Source organism: Gavia stellata, chromosome 10 (genome assembly GCF_030936135.1).
Source record: "Gavia stellata isolate bGavSte3 chromosome 10, bGavSte3.hap2, whole genome shotgun sequence".
Classification (NCBI taxonomy): Eukaryota; Metazoa; Chordata; class Aves; order Gaviiformes; family Gaviidae; genus Gavia; species Gavia stellata.
In genome coordinates, this window is record NC_082603.1 from 19687368 (window position 1) to 19711011 (window position 23644).

Consider the following 23644-nt stretch of genomic DNA (forward strand, 5'->3'; position numbering starts at 1 on the left):
AGAGTGCAGTGCTAATTCTCATGCTAATTAGCCCTCACTGATGGATAGTGGTTGCTTTATTATATAAGCAACCACTGCATTTTTAGGTAACTGCAACAATTTATTCCTTTTTTTTTTTTAAATAAGTCAATCATATAGCAAGTTCTAGGAAGCTAAAATTACAAGTTCTGTCTGAGCTGACTACCAAAGCCGCAGCTCATAAACTGTGGTGCTGAAGCAAAGGTCGGATGGAGATGGTTAACTCACAGTTCAAGGCTATGGGTCCTATAGAGAACTAAACACTAGGCCTTTTGCACATGCGAAGACAAAATCTCCCTTGTAATTCAGGTACAGCCAGGCACTCACTCCAGGATGGATAATGGAGTGATTTCATCTCTACTAGAATTAAAAAGGTTGAAATTCAACCTTTGATTTTTATTTTTATTACAGTGCACACACGGCTAGATAATATTCTCCAAAGAATGCATAAAGGGAAAATAACTGCTCTGTCTTCTGAAATGCCATTGCCAGCAAGAGAAGAAAGTACAAACACACTGACATGTTTACAAATTATGCCAAAGGATATGTTTTATATTGATTTTTATTATTTCTCTCAATGCCAAGATTTTTTTAAAATGTAAGGTGCCAACACTGATCTTTACTTAGCATATTAAAAAGTAGTATTTTTATCAGTTTCTAAACAAAATTAATGTGCAGATTATCATTGTGTATATGTATCTATGTACATATGTGTACCTATGTACATACTTATATGTATGTACATATATATGTATACGTATGATCATATTCATAACACGATCATTATGTTTTGCACAGTTCATGATCTGAAAATGATCTTTCCGTATGTTTATTTCAATGTCTTGGATATTCTATAAAATGCCACCTCAAGTGTCCTCAGTGCTTTCTCATATGATGTGATGCCAGAGTAATTGGTTTATTTTTCATCAGAACGTGTTTATTTTAAAATATGTGGCTTTTCTACCATGCTTGACAATGCGTGGGCAAAAAAGGCTTCACATACAGTCAGGTTACATGAATACTTATTGTTTAACCTCAGAAAAAATGTATTCATGGAAACACCCAGAAAGAAAACAAATAGAGGATCCAAAGCTCCCCAGAGCTCTCCAAGTTTCTCGTCCATCTTGCTCTGAAAATAACCCCCCGGGTGCGCATGAACACCACCCGCCTGCACAAGTTACGGGGTGATACCGCCACTCCTCGAAGCGCCTTTGAACCCCAGCCGCACGAACCTCTTCCCTTCGGGGAAGGGGGCCATGCTGCTTCTCGGGCCCGCGGAGGTCCAGGCCCACGCTGCTCCGCAGAGGATGGAACGGGCCGCACAGATGCCTCCGATGCCCCCGTCCCACCCGGCCTCCGCGGGCCGCACCGGCCCCGACCGGGGGGCGGGGGGGGGCGGTCCTCCCGGGGGGCGTCTGCACCCGCTGCGCCGCGGGCCGGGGCGGGTCCGAGCCCCGGGGTTGTCCCCAGGCTGGCTGTGGGGCGGGCGCCGCCGCCTCCCGCCCGCCAGGAGAGGAGCAGGCCGCGGCAACGGCTGGTTGCCCCGGCAACGGCTCCTGGCGGCGGCGGTGGTGAGGGGGCGCCGGGCGCAGGCGGGGACGCCGGGGAGCGGGGAGCGGAGGGGGCGCTGCCCCGCGGGACCCCTCAGGGGCAGGAGCCGCAGGCGGGCGGGCGCTGGGCGAGGGGAGAGGAGGCAGGGCCCGGGGCGACGGCCGCTGTTGGGTGGCCTGCGCCCCTGCTCCTCACCCGCTGGGCTGGGGAGCACGGAACTGGGCAGTGGCAGCTGCGAGCTTTACCCCGTCCTTCGCCTGTATTCAGTTTTCTGCTGTGGAGGGATTTGATTTCTGTGCACCAAATGAGTGAATTCAGTGCTGCTTAAGTGATTACGAGGTATGAATATGTGTGCAAGATTTCAGTTGCATTAACTGTGGTAAATCTCTGCGGAGACTGGGGTTTACTTGGTCTGGGACACTGTATTTTCTAGGGGGAATGACCTGAGATGCTGATAATGTTTCGGTTACTGATTCACAGAACGCCAATATACGTTAACATATACTGTCTCGTTATACAGAGATAAAATGTCATCATCGTCACAATCATTCTCATCTTCACCTGTACATAACTGTACTCCTCCTTTATTGGACTCTGATCTTCAGGAAAAGCTGCTTCTTCCTCATGCCACTGAGGCAAGTTCATTCTGTTCCTGTTTTTAATTCTATCTATCTACTTTGTTAACAAGATTCAAAATAGATATTTCAAAACATACTTCTGAGCTACAGATGGGAAGTAGGTGATAATTCAAAAAATGGGTAGTGAGAGTGCTGGACATAAAAATGGTATGCTGAAACTATGGAAAAATTCTTACTCTTCTTACATAGCTGGGCTAGGATAAATGAAACACGATGTTTAATATTCCAAGATGCTGTTTTCACTGGAAGTAATTAAGTTCAAGAACTTAGTTTTTGTTATATAACCAAGAAAAAGCTATAGAGATCTGCACTGTGTTACACAAGTTGAGGTCTGCCGGGAAATGTAAGCCTGCGGTAAAACAAGACACATGAATATATATATGTATAAAATAAAAAAAAAAATTAGACATTTGGAGTGCAGTTATTTGCCTTATGGCAACAGTTGGAAGCAGAGCGGTCTACATTCTGATTCTGTGAGGAAGTGATTTTGTTTAGTTGGGAACTTCCCAAATTCTGTTACTCATTTTCTCAGTTATGCTAAGGAGATACGGACGTAAGAATATAAACTCTTAGTCTGACAAATCCTTTTGCTGGAGATGCACCTGGTACAGGCTGAAAGTAGGAGAAATGGGTCCTGGTGGATGGAGAAGGCAAGACAATCCATTTCTGAAAAATAATGAGTGGTCAGTGAAGCACTGAGCAGAGTAAACAGATAACTTTGTGCTCAGGGAGGGCATCAATCATGCTGGAGTGTGAGGGTGGAGGCAGGAGAGAGGTGTTTGGAGAAGGGTTGAGAGTGACGGCGACGGCAGGTTCCTGGCGCTTGATGTGGAAGTGGGGAGTATGGGATGCATTTACGTAGTAGGCATTGATACTTGGCTCTGGACTTGCTGTGACACAGTCAGCATCATGTTCCTGTGCAGCCCTGCAAGGTGAGGAGCTTTTCCAAACTGGGAAAAGAGAAAAGCCATTGCTGCTTCCAAATTGGAAGAACTCTGCTGTGAAATGCAGTATCGGTGTCTGGGCAGGACTTGGCCTCCACCTTCACTGGAGGTAAACTGTTTGCCTTGTAGATTAGGCGTGTTCTGTGAGTGAACAGTTTGAGGGTACATCCTGTGATATCACAGGCTTTTACACTTGCTGGAAGTCATAAATGAGAGATTTCTTTGATCTTTAAAATTTCTCTTAAATGATTCTCCCCATGAGCTGATTTGTTTTATGTTGATATCCTTGAATTAGCAAGATCAATGTCCTGTGAGTGATGCTAAATGTTACATAATTATGAATGCTATCTCAGGGAAAAACATGTATGCTACCTAGAGAAGCAGGAAAACTCTGTTCACTGATTCAGCTGTACAGAAAGGATTATCATAGAACTACAAAAGCCGTCCAAGATGGAAAATACTTTACTGATCTAACCAATAGAACTACAAAAGCCGTCCAAGATGGAAAATACTTTACTGATCTAAGCAAAGAATCTGACAGTCTAGCATACCAAGTAAGAAAATATGTAAGGCATAAACATAGAACCAATGCAAATGTACATTTCTTACGTGAATCTTAAACTAACATGTAGTCTTAGCGTCTTCGTTAATAGACATATTGGGAAGATTTTTTTTGTTATGTCCTGTCCATTAAGAAAGTTCCTGCAAAGTTGGAAGGAATTTGGTGTGCTCTGTGTGTTAAAACAGGAGATGGATCACAACGAATTCCTGTTTAACAGTAGTGTCATATGGACCTTGCACAGAAACCTGATGGAGTGAAGCATGTAGATTTCTTTTAAAATTAAATGCGATTTGTCTTTGCTGACTTTCTTAGCTTTCTTTTGGAAGTCATGAAGCTAACCTTTCGTTCTTGCAAGCTAACAGAGATGAGTGTTTATTCTGAACTTTTTTTTTAATTTTAAAGATAATATTCTTGATTTTCAGCTTTTGATAGACAATGCTAGCTGTCTTACAGCATGAGGCTTTTTATTGATTGTTAGAGAGAAATTTCATAGAGAATTAACTGTGGGGAAGACAATTTCCTGAGAATGGAAAGACGGTATGAGTAATTTAGGTTTCCAGTCATTTCTCAATTCTGGGAAGTCTTCTAAGCACTTCTGTATTATTTGCTGATAAATTACTGTCGTGTCACAAAACACCATTCCTGTTAACATGTTATTTATTTGCTGATAGCAAATCTGACTCAGTGTGGTCAGGAAAGGATAGGACTTCTACTTATAAGTTTGCAGTGCATGCAGAGGTGGAAACCTGGATGCAGAATTGAGGTCCATGTACTGACTTTACAGATAAACATGAGATCAATATTACATAATATTCTGAGGAATTATATGCCGGCCAGGATAAGATGACTGCTTTGCAAGGAGTTGTAGTAAAACTTTTCATGCTGAAGTTTCCACCTTGAGGCAGTGGGTTTATCCTCTCACTAGTGAAATTAAAATTTACAAGTGCCAAAGTCTATTTTTTTAAATGGAAAGTTACCCCATCCCCCAAATCAGACATTTTAAAATGAGAAGTTTCGTTGACAGTATTATAGACACATATATTCTTTTGGATTCGTAGTACCAGTTAATGTGGGTTGATTTTTGTGATGTCCCAGCCCATGCTTTCTGGTTCAGTCTTCAAAATCTGCTATCTAACTGAATCTCCTGAAAGGCTTTAATACTTAATATTAATCTTCAAAATATTACGAGTTGTACAAATGCTTTTACTATTTGACTACGTGTTTAAGTAACACTGAAGTATTTATGATATTTAGAGTCCTTTTAGCTAAAATAAAGAAAGAAAATGGCATATGCAATGACCCTAATTTGTTTTTCTCAGCTACAAAGTTCTATGCACAAAATAAATTGAATCTTTAGGGTTTAAACCACCAACTCTAAGTAGATTGTGAGTATGCGAGCTTTTATATGTACTAAATTTGAAAATGTGGCAGATTTCATGTACCACATTCAAAACTGTTGAAAAAATGATAGATCATTATAATCAGAAGTAATTTTTTAATGTTTCCTGCTTGTGTCTTGCAGTTAAACAGTGAAAACATTGACACTTTGATGGAGAAGTTAAGTGAAAATGAAACCCAAAATACAGTAAGTAAATTAAAACTTCTGTCTCTTTTTGTTCTATGCTGTACATCTGAAAATGGCTACATCATGGTATCATACAATTTCAAGTGACAGTGGCAAGGTGGGAGTATTAGTGGTTTATCGTCACAAAATGGAATCTTAGTTTTACATCTGAAATGTTCATCAATGTGCATGGCTGTTGCATTGTTGTGTACAGACATTAAAATAATTTCTTTGTTAATTTTTTTCCATGAAGAATCTCAGGAGAAAAATACTTGAAAGGGAGAAACATGTTAAAGAACTTTCATCCAGGCTTCAGCTTGAAAAAGTGAGTGACCAGTTCTGTTGGAATGAATGTTTTCTCCCAATGTACTAATCCTTATTTACAAATCTTACATTTTGAGAAAACCAATTATTTCAAATATCTGTGAAAAAAAGGAAAATCCTGAAAGATGTTTCCTACAGAAATATCTTAAAACCGTCAAGACTGTATCCAAACCTATTAAGGATACAGGTTATTCTTAACGCTGATGTCCCCCAGTTCAGGGAGGGGCATAGATCTAGACTAATGGCTTTTGGCTTCTTGTTTACAGATTTGCAATAGTTCTGGAAAAAAATAAAGTAATACAGAGTAAACTAAACAGATACTGTTCACAGTTAGTTTCCATGGCTCTTTGAGCTCAGTGTATAGGGAAAGGTATTACTGATAGCAGAGCTAATATCGTCAAAGGCTGAGAAGACCTCATTCATTCTCTGAACCAAAGGAGGGGGCTCAGTGCAGAAACCAACATAGGAAGAGAAGAATTGTCTGTCCTGTATAAGAAGGTACCACCAAAGTTTCAAAATTATTTTACTGGTAGTTTAGCAATCTGTCTTACGGTACTTGTATACCTAAAGTGCACGTTATGTGTACACAATGCAACGTGGTTCAGTGTTAGTGAGGGACAGAGTAGGCTCAGTTAAATCTTCAAGGGGACAATGGTGTACTTTGCTTTTTGTAATCCCTTGGGGTTTGTTGAGAGCCATGGTTCTTTAAGACCTTTTCTTTGCTTAACCAAGAGAACGTATCACTTGGCTTCAGGATAAACTTAGCCAGCTAATTGTAATAGAGGAGCCTGTGAGGGTGCCCACTTTCACACCTGTTAATTGGCATGCCCTTGTCTTTATGCTGAAGTGAAGCGGCATGCTTTCATAGAAACATCCTTTTGCTTGAGAGTAGAAATGCTGAACACAAAAGCCTGTAAAGATTCTGAAGACCACAATGCCAGCAAACCTCAGCATTGATGGGATCTGTGCAGCATGCCATGCCCTGACTAGGGATCTATCTAATGCTGAACAACTTGGGATGCCCAGCATCTGAAGGGATAATTTATTATCTATGCTATCTCCTTGTTCCTTCTTATGTTATCTCCAATAAATGGCATTTTCATCAATACCTGACTGAGTCTGAGTCTGCCTTTCTGACTGGTATCCATAATGAACACTTGCACTGGTGCATTACAATGCTCTTCTAGACTATACTGATAATTGGACTTCTTTCTACCCATTTTCATTATTTCTTATTTAGAATGAGCCAAAGGAATCAAGTTGCAAGAAATTTCATAGAATCATCTGACCTCAGTTCTGATTATATAAGTTGCCTCTTACCTTATGCTTTATGCATCCCCCCAAAATTAGAGTTTGAATTAAATGTATCAATACTTCTAATAGCAGGTGGTAGTCTCTCTTTGGTATTTAATGAAGATCAGTTCTGGTCTAATTAGTCAGGGCAGAGCTGATCAATGTGGCTTAATTTTGGTCAACCTGCTAGCTAGATGCCTTTGCTCAGCCTGGATTTCTGAGTTCGTGCTTCCAGGCCTTATTCATACTACTTGCAGAGTCAAATTAAATATGATGCATCAATTACACATACATTCTTTCAAGTTTGTGATTTCTGTTTAACGTTAATAACATTAGTAACAACTTACTGCTTGTGAATATACTTGTAGTGCATGTTTTGTCTTTTCCAGCTTTTGAGGACATTAAACTGTCAGTTAGAAACTGTAAGGCAAAGTAGAAAGAATATAGATAGCATCATACAGCATATCTCCATAGACCAATAGGTTTGTGTTTATTTCTCTATTAGGTCAATGTACGGAAAGAAAATCACCTGTCAAGATCAGTAAAGGCAGTACAAGCTCACCTGCAATGTCAGATTCAAAGAAAAGAAGTGGAAAACTATGAATTAAAAGTGAAAATACAGGTCAACATATTTTTACTTGTGTTTCAGTTTATTTGAAAAAATTAGCAAAGCCTTATTGTGCTCACAGTTTAACTTGGGTGTGAGAGTTAAATCTTAAAGTATCACTTGAAATCAAACTCTTGGTAAAAGAAAAATCCCAAACAGGAAAAATCATTAGCTTTATATTTTGCGCAGTCTGCCTTACCACACTATCTTAATTGCAAGGGTTTTTTTTTCTTCTTTTCTCAACTTGTGCATAGTAGCAGTTCTGCTGAAGAGAAGTTAAGCACACATAGAAGCATTTGCACTCACCTAAGTGGGCTGTCTAGAAGATAGATATCCATCCTGAGGCAGTCTCCATATAGTCAATAGAAAGAGATAGGCAAGTCCCCAGGATGAGTTTTTGTTGTCAGATAAGGGTGATGAATCACCACCTGTTTCTTTTTATTGACTGTGAAGGAATCAATAAACCTCTTAATACTGACTGAAAGAGAAACACTTCAGACTAATGCCTAACCTCACTTTGTTTAAGGTAGGTGAAATGATTTCCATTTTGTGTTCTAAAAAGCAAGAAGTAAATTTGGGTATTTGCAGCAGTTACTGGCTTTAGAACAAGGCAAGGAACAGGTCACATGTCAGAGGCTGGAGTTTTATGTGGCCTCAGATTTTAGTATTTGAAACTCGTCAAGAACATAGGCAAGAATGAGAAAACATTGACTGAAAAATAATGTATTTCTAAGTTCCAAACTTTTTTAGTAGCGTACATCCCCTACGAATTGTATCATCTGAAGTTGTTAAGGAATGTTTAGCAACTCAATTTCAAAAAAAGTCACATATGTCTATGTGTGTATAAATACCTCACATTTTCTTCTGAATAAAAATGGCTTTATTTTTCTACCTAGTACAATTATTAGAATTCCAACAATATTTTCATTAAGTGATACTTTGATAAAGTAATGTGGTACACAACTGTATTTTCATTCAATCTTTATTTAAAAGTTTTGTTTGTTTGCTCTTCAAAATGTGCTGAAGTCAGTTGCTAGCTTAAATCCTGGTGACGATTTTGATAATATCTGGACAAAAGCTTGCAACAGCTTAGCATTACCCTTATGAAATTAATTCTCAATTTAAATTTACCTCAGTCACTAAATAATGCCCAAAGCACTTATTCTTAGTGGGATTGTGACCTCCTGCGGTTATAACAGGGGATAACAATTGTTTACTTATACCAAGAGTTAAAGTCCATACATAGACTCAGATTTTCTATTTGTTGAAGGTATTCTCCCGCCACCCCCACCGCCCCCAGTCGCATCTTTGTTTGGTAAATGCCCTATAAGCATCTATACATGAAAACTGCTTCCTGCATATATAGGGGGTTTTATAATTTCATTTTTGAAGTATTATTTTCCTTTTTGGTGGGTCCCAGTACCTGAGACCGTCTTTCACTTGGAAAATCACACACATTTTACATTGGTTATGGATAAGTTTTGGGGCTGTTAGAAGGACCTATACTGACAGATACCCTCTCATATGCATAGTATGTGTATTTTGCAGCAATTGGCAAATAGTATCTTGAATAAGGCTGGCACATTAATGTAGTCAGTAGGTAGATGGCATGTTATTGCGGTCTTTATTCATGTAGAACATAATTAAGTGTCACACCTAGACCCAAATGTAGGAAACAAATGCATTAATCATTCTTACAGTTAGGATATTTATCAGTGACTTGAGACAAATTTATTTACACTGCTAGCCTACTTATATTGCTGTAGTTTGGCAGAAGAATAGTAAGTGATACGAATGGAACTTGCACTTGTCTTTATGAAAGTAGTTGTCTACTGCTAGCTTGGTTGATCATGTTTTTGATAAGCTGTAGCACCTTAAAAATAATTGCGTCTGAGATTCTCCTTGAAGCAGAGTCTGGTATTGCTTTTATTGTACAACATCATGTAGCGTTTTAATGCCTGGTCTTTTTTTCCATTCATATTTAAATAACAAATGATATGTAGATGAAAAATACAAAAGTCATGAAGTTCGAGAGATCAGCTTCCTGGACTGGATGGGATCATTACACTGCCTTCATCAGAGTGATGTAAAGTGATATAGTTAGTCAGAAATATTAACATATGGAAACAGATTTTAAATGTAATTGCTATTCCTGATTATGTTACATCACAAAATGATCTGGAAGGTACAGAATTTGAAGAGAGTTGATGTTTAATTATACTGCAGACTCTAGAAAAGAAAATAGCAGAGTGGAAACTTCAAGTTGGTGAATACAAACACCAGATGTTAGCCTTAAGGAAAACAAGTGAGCAAAAGAAGACTGCTCTGAAAAAAGCAATCAGATCCCAGAAACAAAGAGCTGAACACTTTGAAGCAGCTGTGGAAAATTTAACCTCCAAAATAAGAGAACGCGTGAGTGACTATGCTGTGGACAATGTTGTGCTGTATTATTTTAAACTGAGCAATTTGGAGACTTTCACCTGTGGAAAACAGGAAAAGTTGGTTGGTCATGTGTTTGTCTGTCTTCTTTTTTTGCTCCTTGGTTAAGGAAAAGGTTGCTGTAAGTGACGCACACTGTTACTACATTCACTGCCTTTGTTTTGTTAAAATTTAGTGAATGTCTTAAGCCATGAGATAGTACACTTCAAACTGTAGTAAGTAAGAGGAGTCTGAGTGGCTTTCTGTTATACCTCTCCTGATCTTTCTGTTAGACCTTTATGGATATATATTGACTAATCTCAGAAGTATAGTATACTAACTGAGAATTGGTGATTGGGGTTTGAAGTCTTTGTTTTCTTTATTTATCAGTGTATGACATCTCATGTGGAGACTTAGCTTTCTGTTTCTAAGCTGCTTGCTCTGAACCTTTTCAAAATCCATGTACAAAACTTCCTTAATCCAAATTGTTCCTTAGATTCTTGCTCTGCATATCCCTACAGTGTGTAATTGTTCAAAAAGACCAGTTGGATCAGAACTGTGCCGAGATCTTTGTTGCCTTATTTAGATTTCCTAATAAGAGTATGTTTTCATACTCTTAGATATATTGCCATAATTTTGGATACGTCAGTATTAAAGATATATTTTTCCAGTTAGTATACTAGGAGATGGTTTATAATTTTTTTTGTTTGTTTGTTTTCTTTGATCTTTGTGAGAAGACAGTAGTGGGTCTTTAAGTACACTTCGCAGTACAGAGGGATGGCAACTAACTCCAGAAGTTTTGATATTTTGTAGTCACGGTTGTTTTCTTTCCCCATTGAAGACCTGGTATATTTTCAAGATAGCATGTGTTGGTTGATGAACCATCCTTCTCTGAGGGACTTGACTTAACTTTGCATTTCTTACCGAGCTATTATTTTTTATTCTTAAAATGTTTTGGCAGAATTTTATTTCTCTATTAATTGATATAACTTATATATAGTAGAGATGTATTGGAGACAAATATTTTTGTTGTAAGAAAATGTTTTCATCTTAAATTTTGAAATATTGTTGTATTCTACAGCTGATATACAGTGCCAGTGTTTAACTGTGTCGCTGCCTTGAACATAAGTCTATACTTAGACCTTAAGTTTTTAAAATGTGTGTAGTTTTGTTTATTTTCTTTTGAGACAAGACAAAATTTACATTGCTTTGTACTAGAGAGATCTAAGCCATCTTATATTAAATAGCTCTCGTGTTTAGAAAATTTTGTAGAACTAGATGGTATTCTTCAGTGGCCTTCTTTTATTACATAATTTGTAATTCCTGTATTCTCTAGGAAGTCAAACTGTCTGAGATACTGTCAGCTTCCGATGTCTGGAAAAACCAGCATGATAGAATAGTTGAAGGAAAGACAACGTTACAAATTCAAACAGAAGATCTTAAGAAGTAAGTTAAACTGTTGATCTAGTTTTTTGGTTTCTAGTTTTTTGGTTTCTGTAGTCACACAGTCTGGATATTTAGTAGTGTAGTACTTAGGCTGACAATGTAGACAAGTTTATGTATTCATATTTTAAAATGCTGAGCAGAATTTAAAAGTTGGAAACTAGAAAAAATTTAGGATTTCTAGCCTTCTCTCTGCTGTATTTCACAACTTTTTCTAATACTTCATTCTCTCATACAAGTAAGGAACATTTTCTTTCTCCTGCATGCTTCCGATTAGCCTGAACTTGCTAGTAGCTAGTATGCTGCTTCCTCAGAACCATTTATTTAGTAACTGATTAAACAGCTTGAGTGTTAACTCTTGTGTCTACTGCAGTATAGAAGAAGGTTCTTACTTAGGCTTCTATTTCTACTTCAGATTAATGACAGCAAAATTATTTCAGTTTCACTGATGTCTCACCCCACTAGAGTATAGAGAAGAGTGTCTCTCATGCGTCTTTGAACAGTTTATTCTTGTAAGGAAAAGCAACACAAAATTGTCCAACTTTATTCAAACTATGCAGTCAAATCTTACTGTACATGAAGGATATGGCATTTTCTTTGTCAGGCAGTGATAAATATTCTTTTACCTTTTCTCTTAGTAGAAATATGGACTATAATTCAAACAAGAAAAAGAAACTGGTAGGTGCCTTTATGCTAGGTCTAAGACAAAAGTAAAGAACTTGATTCATGCTCAAATACGTAACAGCTAAAATTAAATTGGCTTGACTCTTTTGTATTTGTTTCAGAAAACCTGACATTTCTGAAAATATTTTCAGCATATTTTAAAATTTAACAGGAGTACAGGTACACAATGTCAGTCCAAAAATCTGTGTAGCCCACTATTGGTCCAGTGTATATGAGGAGGCATCTGGGAAAGAATAAGAGAAGGGAAGCATCTATGATACTTGCCTGGAGTGCTTTTTCTGCTTCCAGCTGTTTTTTGCTGGTTTTATTTTAGCGGAAAATAGAAGTCTTTGCTTGAAATGTACCATTCTAACAAGACTCGTTCTGCTAGGCAGTGTATGACTAACTAAACAGCAAAACAAATTTTGTTGTTTAACTTCATTAACATGAAAAGCAAATGGTGAGGCATATAGCACGATTTGTTGCTTTTAATAATGGAAAGTACCATTCTTAAACTAGCTATGGAATGTTCTCAGTAGGGCATTATATGATAGACCTTATAAATTCAATATCATTCCATTTTGTACAGTGTGTTTATGCATAGTTGTCTTGGAAGTATGCTTGGGTGTTCTAGGTGATGAATTTATTTATAATTGAGCTAGGGCCACTTCCTTGGTGGACCACATCTGTTTCGGAAAGTTTCTTCTTTCAATAGATACTGCTTTCTTGGGATGCTTAAATGTGTTCTCCCGATTCTTGTTGGTTTTCTTTCGTTTCTTTTTAATAAGATAAGAACAATGAAGGAGTATGTATTAAGGTACAATTTAATTTGCATAGTGAGAGTCTTGGAAGCATTATATATGATATAGACGTTCTTGCCTGTGTAATAAGACAGATCACAAGCCTTTTGGAAGACCTGAAAAGAAAGGAGGAATGGAGAAGAAACTCACATGAGGAAATTCTTGGAAAGCTAAATTCTGTTAACTCTGAAAATGAAAATATTTACCTTGAAAATGAAAAATTAAAGGTGAGATTATTTTAATCATTGTTGAATGGCTCTGCATTTCTGATACATTAAGAAGTAACCACATTAATTCCCTTTTGGCCTTCTGTCTAGAGATCCCAAACCTGTGGAATAAATTCTGCCATCCATTTTTTACAGTAAGTGAAAATGAGACATTGAAAATTTATCAGTGGAAATCTATGGCAGATCTAGGAACAGGGTTGTCTAATCATCTATCTACTTAACCAGGATGCTTTTTATTTTACGGTCAGTAGCTACAAAATTGCTTAATTGGAAATTGTTATTTTCCAGTTAAAGAACTGAGTTTAGCTCAATTATTAATTTTGATTTTTAAAGGGTTTACAGGTTTTGTATTGTATTTATCCTCCAAACTAAATATTCTCATGAGCTGACAAATGAACTGTGGGGTATCATTTTTGTTTGATAGAATAAATAATTGTATCACTCTTTTTAATGTCTGCAGGTCACTTGCTAGTAATATCATATTGTAGATTGAGTTATTTTAATAACACTCTTACAATTTTTGTATTTTCTGTGTTTTAATCAAGGCCTCCCTTGCTACATTGGAAACCAGTACTGTATCTGTTGAAAATGAATTGCTAAATCTGCAAGAAAAGGCAAAGGTGCAGAAAAACCTTGTTGAACAGTATAAAAACCAGGTGACTAGCATATTTGAAATGTTCAAGTATGGGTTTTAAATTTTTAAGCAGTTTTGAGGAAATTATAAAGGTTGTTTTTGTAATAAAACAGATTTGTTGTCATGTTGACTGTAATACTGTTGTAACATCGAGGATGATAGAAGAGAGTACCATTACAAACCATACCCAAGAATAGTCTCCACACTATTAGTACAAGTAGTGCTTACTGAATTGTGTGAAGCCCAGCTAAAGCTCACTGAAGCCAACAGAGCTAATTACATACTTGCTTAGAAAAGATCTGCTTCCTAAAAAGCAAGTTGGCAACCCAGTAAACTATATTTAAAAAGTAAAATTTGAGTCTGATGTCTTTAGTGGGCACATCCAATGATATTTTACCTCTCCTTGGTCATATCTTTATTTCCACATTCCTAAGAACAGTAAAACAGCACTCAAGTACTGTTGTAAGAGGTTTTTTTTATTTACATCGGTAGCTCCACATTGAAAATACCAGCAAAACATATAAAGCAGACTTAAAATGGGCTTTTCATCAATTCCTTTTTTGTATTTGGCTTTACTCACAGAGATGGAATTTTAGAACATTGATTCAAAGTTGTATATATTTCTGCTATAGCATAGATACCATTTCACTGACAGTCTTCACTTATCTGTTTTTAAAATCATTGACAAGAAAAAAGGCTTGATACGAACTCGAAGTACAAGCAGTGTGCCTTGTCTGTGGGACACATCACCATAATTAATGTTGCCAGGTTTAAGATGGGAGATGTGGTTCCAGGGAACAGCCAAGCTTAAGCTGTGAGTGGGATGAACTTCCCTAGCCTGTAGCTGTGGTGACTCCAGATGGGAACTCTTGTTGGTGATACTTGTTATCTGGGGAGAGAAGGGTGAGTCATGCTGGCTGCTTCTGTAGCACAACTGTAGCTCATTCTCCATTGTTGAAAATGAAATACTGATATCAGAGTGCTTTTTACCTGGTTACCCTTCTATATTTGCTGTAGTGAGTAGGATAATGAAAATAAATAACTTCATATAGTGACAAATACTGAGCTTCTATTTAGAAATCAAAGGTTTTGCTTTATGGTTCATACTGGCGATTCTCTTCTCTATATTTAAAAGAAACACCTTGAAAATGTATGTGAAAAATATATTGTGTCCTAGGTACAAAAATTGCAAACAGCAGTAGAAGAATTGAAATCCAGATATGGAACAGTCTTAAATGAAAACAAAAGAATAACAGAAAACAAATGCTTAGAAGTAGATAAGGTAAGTTTTGCAGTCATAAAGCATGTTTCCAAACAATTCTGTGGGTCACTGACAATCACTACATTGTTGTGATCCACTTATGAGAAGTCACAAGGTACTAGCTCTTTTTCTTTTTTCTTTTTCCATCTATAAGATTGGTTTTGAATTCATTGAATGCTTTACTAACTCTTACTTGTGAGCGGGTGGTTTTTTGGATACTACACAACTGCAAACAGGTGAGAAATGTTTCCCAGAGTAATACTATTTTAGAATTCAAGAATTCATTTTATAACTTCTAAAAATGTGATTTTGTTATTGATGATTTTAAAACTAGACCTCTCAACAGAACAGCTGTGAAAGTTGCATAGGGAAGCAAACCTACTGTAAGACTATAAACCTGCTGTAAGACAAAGACTTAAACTTTGCGGTGTAAGTTGTTTGTTTTAACTAGCAGTTAAAATGGACAATCAATACAGAGATGAGTTTTAAGTTTTTTCAGCAGGTGGAGTTGAATACTGGAACAGAGTTAGCACATTCTTAAGCATCAGAAAACAATATAAAATTGGTAAGAAAATCACTTTCCTTGGTTCCACTGCTCATCAAAATACATATTATTTTAAGTGATGAAGCTGAGGCAGGGACAGGTTTTGCATTGCCTGCAATGTTCTGTTTTACGGAACAGAATTAGTCCTCACAGAGAAGCATCTCGGATGTTCATTTTATTTTATACTAACTTTATTTTTCAATGATTCAGTTGTAGAATGGAAAAAAATATTTTCTGATCCCCTAAATAATATTTGCACAGCATTGTATGTGGCTTTAGGTGGCATTAGGTGTTGCCCTCTTTTCAAATACTGCAATAGCTGTATGGTCAGAACTTTTCTGGTAATCTGCTTAGTGTGTGTGTATGCCATCTCCCAAAATATATTGCAATAAAAATAATATCAAAATTTGGGTATTGCATGATGAACTGCTAACACTTGCATAATTTTGTAAATGTTCATTGTGAGTGTTCCTGAGTCTTTAATGAAATGTAGTCAGACACAGATGGTGAACTTGTAAATTTGTTAGTATTTTATAAAATAGGTGACATTATGCAATGTGTATAGTATTTCAGATTTATTACTTACATGGAAAGCCATTAAGTATTACAACAATTAATTTATGGTTTCACACTTACATTTTTCTCCTGTGATGCTATGATGCAGGTGAGGGACAAAATGGAGGCTGAGTTAAATGAGTTAGAACATGTTTGTGACTTGCTGAAAGCAGCTGAGGAAAGGCAGCAAGGATATCAGGAAAAGCTTATGTCCTGGAAAAGGATCCATGCACAGAAATGCAGAACCCTTAGGGAGCTGCAGGTTCAGGTGCTTAGAACATACTGATTTTTGAAGATAAATGAGAAAATTATGTGGAAGAAAGTCTCTGGAACATTTTTTTCCTATTAGCGTGTGTGACAGTTGTGTGGTTTCCTTTGTTATTTGCTTCATAAATCAAAAGCTCCTTCTGTAGAAATAGTACAATGCAAATAAAACTATCACCAACAGTATTTACATGAATTCAGTATATGACAAAACTAGTTACTTATATTTACTTTTAGATTCTGTACCTTTTAAGTGAGTATATTGTTGATCCTTTTGAATAGTTATGTCCTGAGATGTGTTGCAGTATTCTTCCTGGAAATAAATGTGCGAGTCTAATTATAGTTTGTATCTAGTGGAATAGTTTAGTTCCACATTCAAAATTTTTAATTCCACTTTTCACATTAAAAACACAGTTTTTAATGACTAATTTATAAACCAGATAATATTTGCTCATATAAGTAGTCATAAATTACATTGTTGACTATGTATAACTTTAACATTTTAATGATTACATTGTGTTCGTTGATAAAATACATTAAAAATTATTTAATAGGATGATTTCTATTTTTAGCAGTATTTTAGCACTACTGCTTGTATTTTCTCTTAAGCCTGAATATGAATATTCCTCAGCATTTTTGTCTATGACATCAATTTCAATGGCAGGGCTAAGTTTGGGGTTTTTTGTTGTTTTCTTTTCTCTTTTATGTGCTTTTGAGTTAGAAGAGAATACTCTGCTAGCACGAATGACAGAAGTGTTTGTTTGAATGAGTAGGGTGGGAAAGGGGCTTAATCTTCTTCCCGTGTCAGTGGGAAAACCAGCTGAAACACAGTGAGTCTCTGTGTCCCTACAGACTTTATATGCTTATAAAAAAAATAGCTCTTGATTTTGTTTTAAATTTCTTGTCAAGATGATCTTTATAGCATCAAATTTTGTTCTTGTTTGTATCATTTTAAATACTCCTTCCAGAAATGCTCATAAACTCATAAATCCATCTTTGCTTAGCGAATTACTTAAGCAACCATTGATTTTTGAGGTGCATATGTAAAATGATACATGTAATTTTTAACTACACGTTTTCCTGAATAAATGCAAAAAACCTCTTGAGTATAGTGAAGTAATTGGGAATATAATCACTAGTCTGGTGGAACAGCAGTTAAATTTCAGCATTAAATCTTGGTGACGTCTTTTAGAGATTCTGACCCTTGATCCTGTGGTCAGAATTTAGGAAAATTCCTTTTGAAGTAACTGGACCATGTGCAGAAACCCTCTTCTGTGTTCAGCTGGACCAGGACATCAGTTTACTGCGCCACTGCTGGAGGTTTCTGCTACTACCAGTCTGCTAGCTGAACAGCCTGTAATTCACATAAGCAAAATCAACCAGATTAGCTCAAATTACTGGATGGAACTGCTTGAGGTAGTCCTGTGAATGATGGAGGTTGCCTCTTAAATGGTGCCAGCAGGCTGGTGATGTGGCTATTTATTGCTAATCTGCTGTTGATGGGTGGTAGCAAGGGCAATAATCTCATCACTACTGTTACTAAATTTAAAAGAAAACATATAACAGTTTGTCAATCTGGATGCTGGACAGGGGAGGACAGTTTGGCTTCTTGCTTTCTTCAGCTTCTGCTACTGGCGTACCTCTTTTTATGAACTTGATTGTCTTTTTTGATATTCACTACTTTCTGAAATTCTTTGCCAGTGCTACACTGTTCTTCTGTGATAACTGTATATACATGCGGTATTATTTTTATGCTTCCTGTGACTGTAGTGTGAGGGAACTTGTTTTTGCTAGAGTCTAAAGCTTAAGAGTCAAAGTTCACAAGGAGGTAGACCTGGCCAACTCCTAATACACAAGGCTGCATGAGCAGCATATGGATTTTGTTAGGACTTCACTTTGTTACATAGCAGGTTTTCAGTCTTAAAGTGTTCACACAAAGTTTTAGTCTGCTACTTTGGCTGTATTTTATTTGTTTTAAATACAAGATAATGTTTACTTGAATATAACATAGTGTTTACCTGAAATTACAGTTATAAATTGTTTGATTGAATTTTAATAGGCAAGCTTACTTTACTCTGTAATAACCTGTATACAGGTGTCTTCAACTGGAAACAAATCGTCATTTTCACAGGAGGACAGTGTAACTTCTATGGGCAGTCATTCCTTAGAAGAAGAAAACAGTAACATTCAGAAGAAATATGAAGATCTTAAAAGGTAACTTCTTAAAAATTTGACTGCAATTAATTCCTACACTCTTCTGCTGTAGGGAATGATAATATATTAATCTGTTTTGCGTAAAGGCAATTAGAAAAGGTGGAATTTCAAAATGAAGAACTTGCTTGTCAGCTCAAAAAAGAAGATGAGAGTCTTCAGTGCAGTAAATTGCAGCTTGAGGAGAAAATTGCAGAATATAATGGGTTAACCAGACAACTGGAATCTGCCATGGAAGAAAGGAGAAAAATGGTACTGATGATTTAATAAATCTTTTAATCTTGTTTGCTATTTCCTATTTGAAAATAGCATTAAAACTAAATGTGCTTGGGAAGAAAAGATGGGACAAGATTATTTTGCATGTCGGAAGCAATACTAAAAAGTTACTGGGAATTCTGCATGTTTAAATATGGATTGCACAATTCAACTTCTTTGTGGAATTCAGATCCTATTGAAATTAATAACGATGATCAGTGGACAAAAATTTCACCATCATTTTTTGGTGACAAATCAAAATGCTTTAACCACCTAATATTTTGCCACATGCGGCAAAAAGTCACTGGACAAAAGCTTAATCTTTCCTTTTTCTTATTTTCTTTGGAATAGGTAGCCCACAAGAACTTTGGTGTTGAAATCCTCATTTTAGAGGAAGGCCTTGCACACTTTCAGTATTAGGCAGAGATTTGTCATTTGTAGAAAGAGTGCAAACAGTAAATCAAATGGAAGAGGAAATGTAGGAATTTAGATTGCAGTGAATTGCATTGGTTTAATCAGAAAATATGTGTGAAGTTGTAATTTCTGTCTCAGATTAATCATGTTGAAATAAACTATCTGAATTTTCTCAATAGTGTCTGAGGATATTGATTTGGTTTTGAAAAAATAACAAGTTTGGGTAAGCTTACAAATGAGTCACAAAAGTGTGTCCCTCTCAATAATATGACATTTTTTTCCAAATTGAAACTTCTTTCAAATTTAGCCAGAATATTTCCCAGGTTTATTTAGTTTCTGTGCATGGGAAATAGCTGAAGTATTAGGTGACAGAATAGGAGATAGAGCTACTAATGCTAAGATACAAGAAAATAATTTGGTTTGGGCTGTAAGTGAAAGTAAATATACACCATTTCTCTCTCATTACTATTACAGGTAGCCAAAGAACTGGAAAAAATGTCATACAAAGAACAAGCCCTTCAGAGAAAAATGCTAGTTCTGGAAACTGAAGTGAGAGAAAGGCAAGAAGAGAAAAAACAACTCCTCTGCATATTTCACCATGTGAGGAAATAATATTGTTTATGACTTAAGAAATTACTTACCACATCACCATTTACATGAAGTTCCTTTTACTGGAAAACACACTTTTAATACAATTGATACGTACTTTGGGGAACAGCAAATTAATTCAACCTAACAATATACTTTGTATATTGACATTTCTAATAGACTTAACAGATGCCTGGTCTATTTTACTAAATCACTGGAATAATATTGGGTTTACATCTCTTATTGAATACAGGTTTCCCAGCAAGGCAAAAATCAAAAAATATGTATGATGTTGTAATTGCCCTCCCAGATTAATCGTGTTCCGTAAGCATACCTAGATTTGAATAAATGCGGAACAGTTCCATGACGACCTTTTTTTTCCTGAGTTGATACAAGAATCTGATCTTACTGGAATTTCCAAAAAACTTTCAGTTTATATACCAATGTTGCACATAAATGTAGTTAGTAACAAAAGAGATATTCCAATTTTTCAAAGTGTCAAGCTTTTAAATGCCCATGTTTTGATATGTTGAAGTCTGAGATATGTACAGTCTAAGAATGTATTTTGGATGAGTAATACTGTCTGAAAACAAACAAAAAAAGAAGTCTGATTTATTTTTTTATCTAATCCAGAAAATTTCAGCACATTTTCTATTAATTAAATGTCAGACATATCTGAATTCCCTAGACTAGTGATGGCGAATCATTTGCTTTAATCGAAGTTTTGATTTGTCCTGTGATCAGTGATAATAAGCTACAAAGCTACCTATCTTAAATAAGTATAGATGACACTAAAAAGGTTTATTATCACTCTCCTAGTCTCTCAAAACCAATATTCTGCATTCTGACTTGAAGCATTCAAGATTAAAATCAAGTCAACCTAAATGCAAACTGTATTCAAGATACTAATAAGACATGAGAGATATGGTTCTGAATTCAGTATGCTTTAATTAACTTTTATCTGTATCAAGTGTAACTTAATGTCTGCATTTACCCTAAGACAAAAGTGTTCTTAAAACAAAATCAGATATTGGCTAGCATTTTATTCTACTTCAAATATTTTTTCATAGGAATTTTTTACTATGTTAAAGTAAAACAGAATATAAAGAAAATTTTTTTGTCTTTTGTCCAAGAAAAACTCCCAGGTTGAATTGGGATGTGAAATTTAATCATATTCAGCAAGCAAATTTCCATAATATCCTTGCCTTAATATTAAGAAAGAAATTAAGTTCCTTTCCCTAATGAGGTGTAGTAAGATTAGATATTCATATAATCTCTTTTTTTGGGAGGTGAGGCAGGGAGAGTGTTGTAATTCAGCTGAAAGAGACGAAAAGACCAATTTATCAGATCCTATACCTTAAGACCTATGTTCAGAGATCCTAATTTGGTTTTGGTATTACTCATCTTTCAGAGCTTTTTGGTAATAGAGGTTTATGGTAACGTAGAAACAGTATATTGTATTTCAAATTTATCTTTCCTACTTTTGTCATGAAATCTAGTTAAAGATTGCCTGATTACATTTATTTTAAACTCTTGGAGTCTTGAAACGAAAGTAAAAATGTACAGCACAGTATACATATGTTGTTGTTTTTTATTATCATAGAATTGCATTGGTTGTCTTTGATATAATACCAAGGTACAAGGAAAAACCAATATGGAAGGAGTCATTGCCAGTGGTTTCAATAAGAGTTACAGAATATGGGGCTCTACACTGTTATACCTTTACTGGCAGCTAAGCATTCTTAAAATCAGATCCTAATATATTTCTCTCTGCAACTTAAAAAAACAAGTAGAGAGACTGGCATTTTTTGCAGGATTTATTGTTCTTTTTAATCAGTTTTAAAAGAATCTATTTTTATATGACTTGTATGATATCTGTAAGTTACTTTACTGTTTATTGTTAAGCCTCATTCTGTTTTCTTTATAATCAGTCGTAGTCCAGTTACTGAGTTTGATGGGAACAGAATTGGATCTCAAGAGCCTAGTTCTATTTAAAATTATTTAAATTTGCTATTTTCAATCAAATTACCAGTACATTTTAATTTCTAAATAATTGTTTGCTTGTTATTAAATCCTCACACCAATGGCTAAAGGCAAAGAAACTCTGAGAATCACCAGTCCTAGATGATAAGAATTCATGTCACTTGGCAGAACACTCCTGTTAATCCTTCTGTGTCAGAAATAAAGTGTATGTTCAAATGGTTTCCATTTTAAGCTTACAATTAAAATATAAATGTGAAAGGTATATATGTCTGAGAGAAGAACTGTTCTCAGTTAATTAATCACTTTTTATTCCGATTACATTTACTCAGTTATTTACATAACTGAGAATGCATTATGGAAAATGATAAAATGGTCTTATTCCTGTTGCTGTAGTGAAACTGGAAACAAAATAGGACAGTGAAGGTAACTTTAGTCAGTTATTCATTCTAAGCTGATTGTTTTTTTCTAAGGCTGAATTTAAATCTGAAGACTATAATTCAATTTTTTAAAGTTGAATTTATTTTAAGCAACTAGCATCTAAAGTCTGTAATAGACATAAAAGGAAATACCTGAATAGCTGTATATTTATATAACAAATGATCTATGGTATGCATCAGGTATGGAACTAATGAACAGGTAATATTGCTATCAATCATCTTTTTTAAATAAGGAACAATAGGAATCAAAAATCATGTCATATCAGAGATCAATAACAAATGTTTCCTTGAAAAATCAACATGACAGAGAGTGTTAAGTCCGTAATAGATTTAAGATGCTAGGAATCTTTCATGATAAAAATTCAGAAGGTTGGTTTTTACATTCCCAGGCCTCTTTTGGATTATAAGCCTATTCAAACATGTTCAGTTTGTCCTGACTGAACATAAATAAAGCTTCAATATTTTGAGGTCTTTTTGGGAACCGTCAATTTTGTGGAGCCTCTGAAAACTTTTTATGGGTAAATAAGGCTTATAAAAATTAGATACTAGTTGTCTTACGTTATTATTTTGATTGGTTTGTATTTTATTTCTAAGTTGCATTGCATTTCTCTTTTCTTTAGAATGAAAAGCATCGTGAAGTATGTTTGAAAGAGCTGGAGAACAGCCTACAGAAGTCAGAGAACAAGAACCAGAGCATCCAGAATTATGTGCAGTTTTTGAAAGCTTCATACATAACAATGTTTGGCTGAATCCTTTAATTTATTTTAATAATAAAGGAACTTTTCAAGATTTGGCTAACTCTTGTTGGAGGCAAGGCTGGTGAGGCCTTATAATATTTTGCAGGACTGAGTACTATAATGTTAGTTGTTCCCTAGGAAAACTTCTGTTTGGGCACGGAAAAGCAGGTCAATCATTACTGTATAGTCTACTGGCTGGTCACATATGCAAGATTTACCTGGTATTACTGATATAAAGAATTGTATTATTCATGGAACAGAAGTGAAAAGGCAGAATGCATGACAGTAGTGACAGGTATGTAAACGTGGGATCTGCACACAAAGTTGTAAATTGATCTGTGAATTTACCATGTGTTACGTCCTATGCTGTAAAATCTTTTGTGCATCCTTTTAGTCCATGGTAAATGCAGATGATCACAGGTTACCTTTCAGTTCCCATGGGGGAAGAGAACACCCATGGATTGGTTGCATAGTAATTTGCATCTTTTAATTATTAATAATTATATAATATTTATCAGTCATTATACTTCTGTTACTGTAGATATCTAGTTGCCCAAGATAATGATATCTATCCTATTAAGACAAGCAAAAATTGAGAGAGCAGTAGGCTCCCTTCCTGTCCTTTCCCTGTAGCTTCACAACAGTACAGCACACACTACTGCATTGCACGAAACAGTTGCTGCCACAAGGCTGTCCCATCCAACCTTTT

General features: G+C 35.9%; 1 protein-coding gene across 1 annotated transcript; it reads left to right on the plus strand.

Moving 5' to 3' along the window:
* Positions 1 to 2096: 2096 nt before the first annotated feature.
* Positions 2097 to 22947, plus strand: ODF2L (outer dense fiber of sperm tails 2 like). Its single transcript, XM_059822242.1, has 15 exons — positions 2097 to 2204; positions 3505 to 3705; positions 5236 to 5298; positions 5531 to 5602; positions 7400 to 7516; positions 9728 to 9913; positions 11256 to 11365; positions 12917 to 13052; positions 13598 to 13708; positions 14864 to 14968; positions 16156 to 16314; positions 18442 to 18524; positions 18611 to 18773; positions 19665 to 19790; positions 22819 to 22947. The coding sequence occupies exons 1-15, from the start codon at positions 2097 to 2099 to the stop codon at positions 22945 to 22947; spliced, it is 1869 nt and encodes a 622-aa protein (XP_059678225.1).
* The last annotated feature ends 697 nt before the right edge of the window (positions 22948 to 23644 follow it).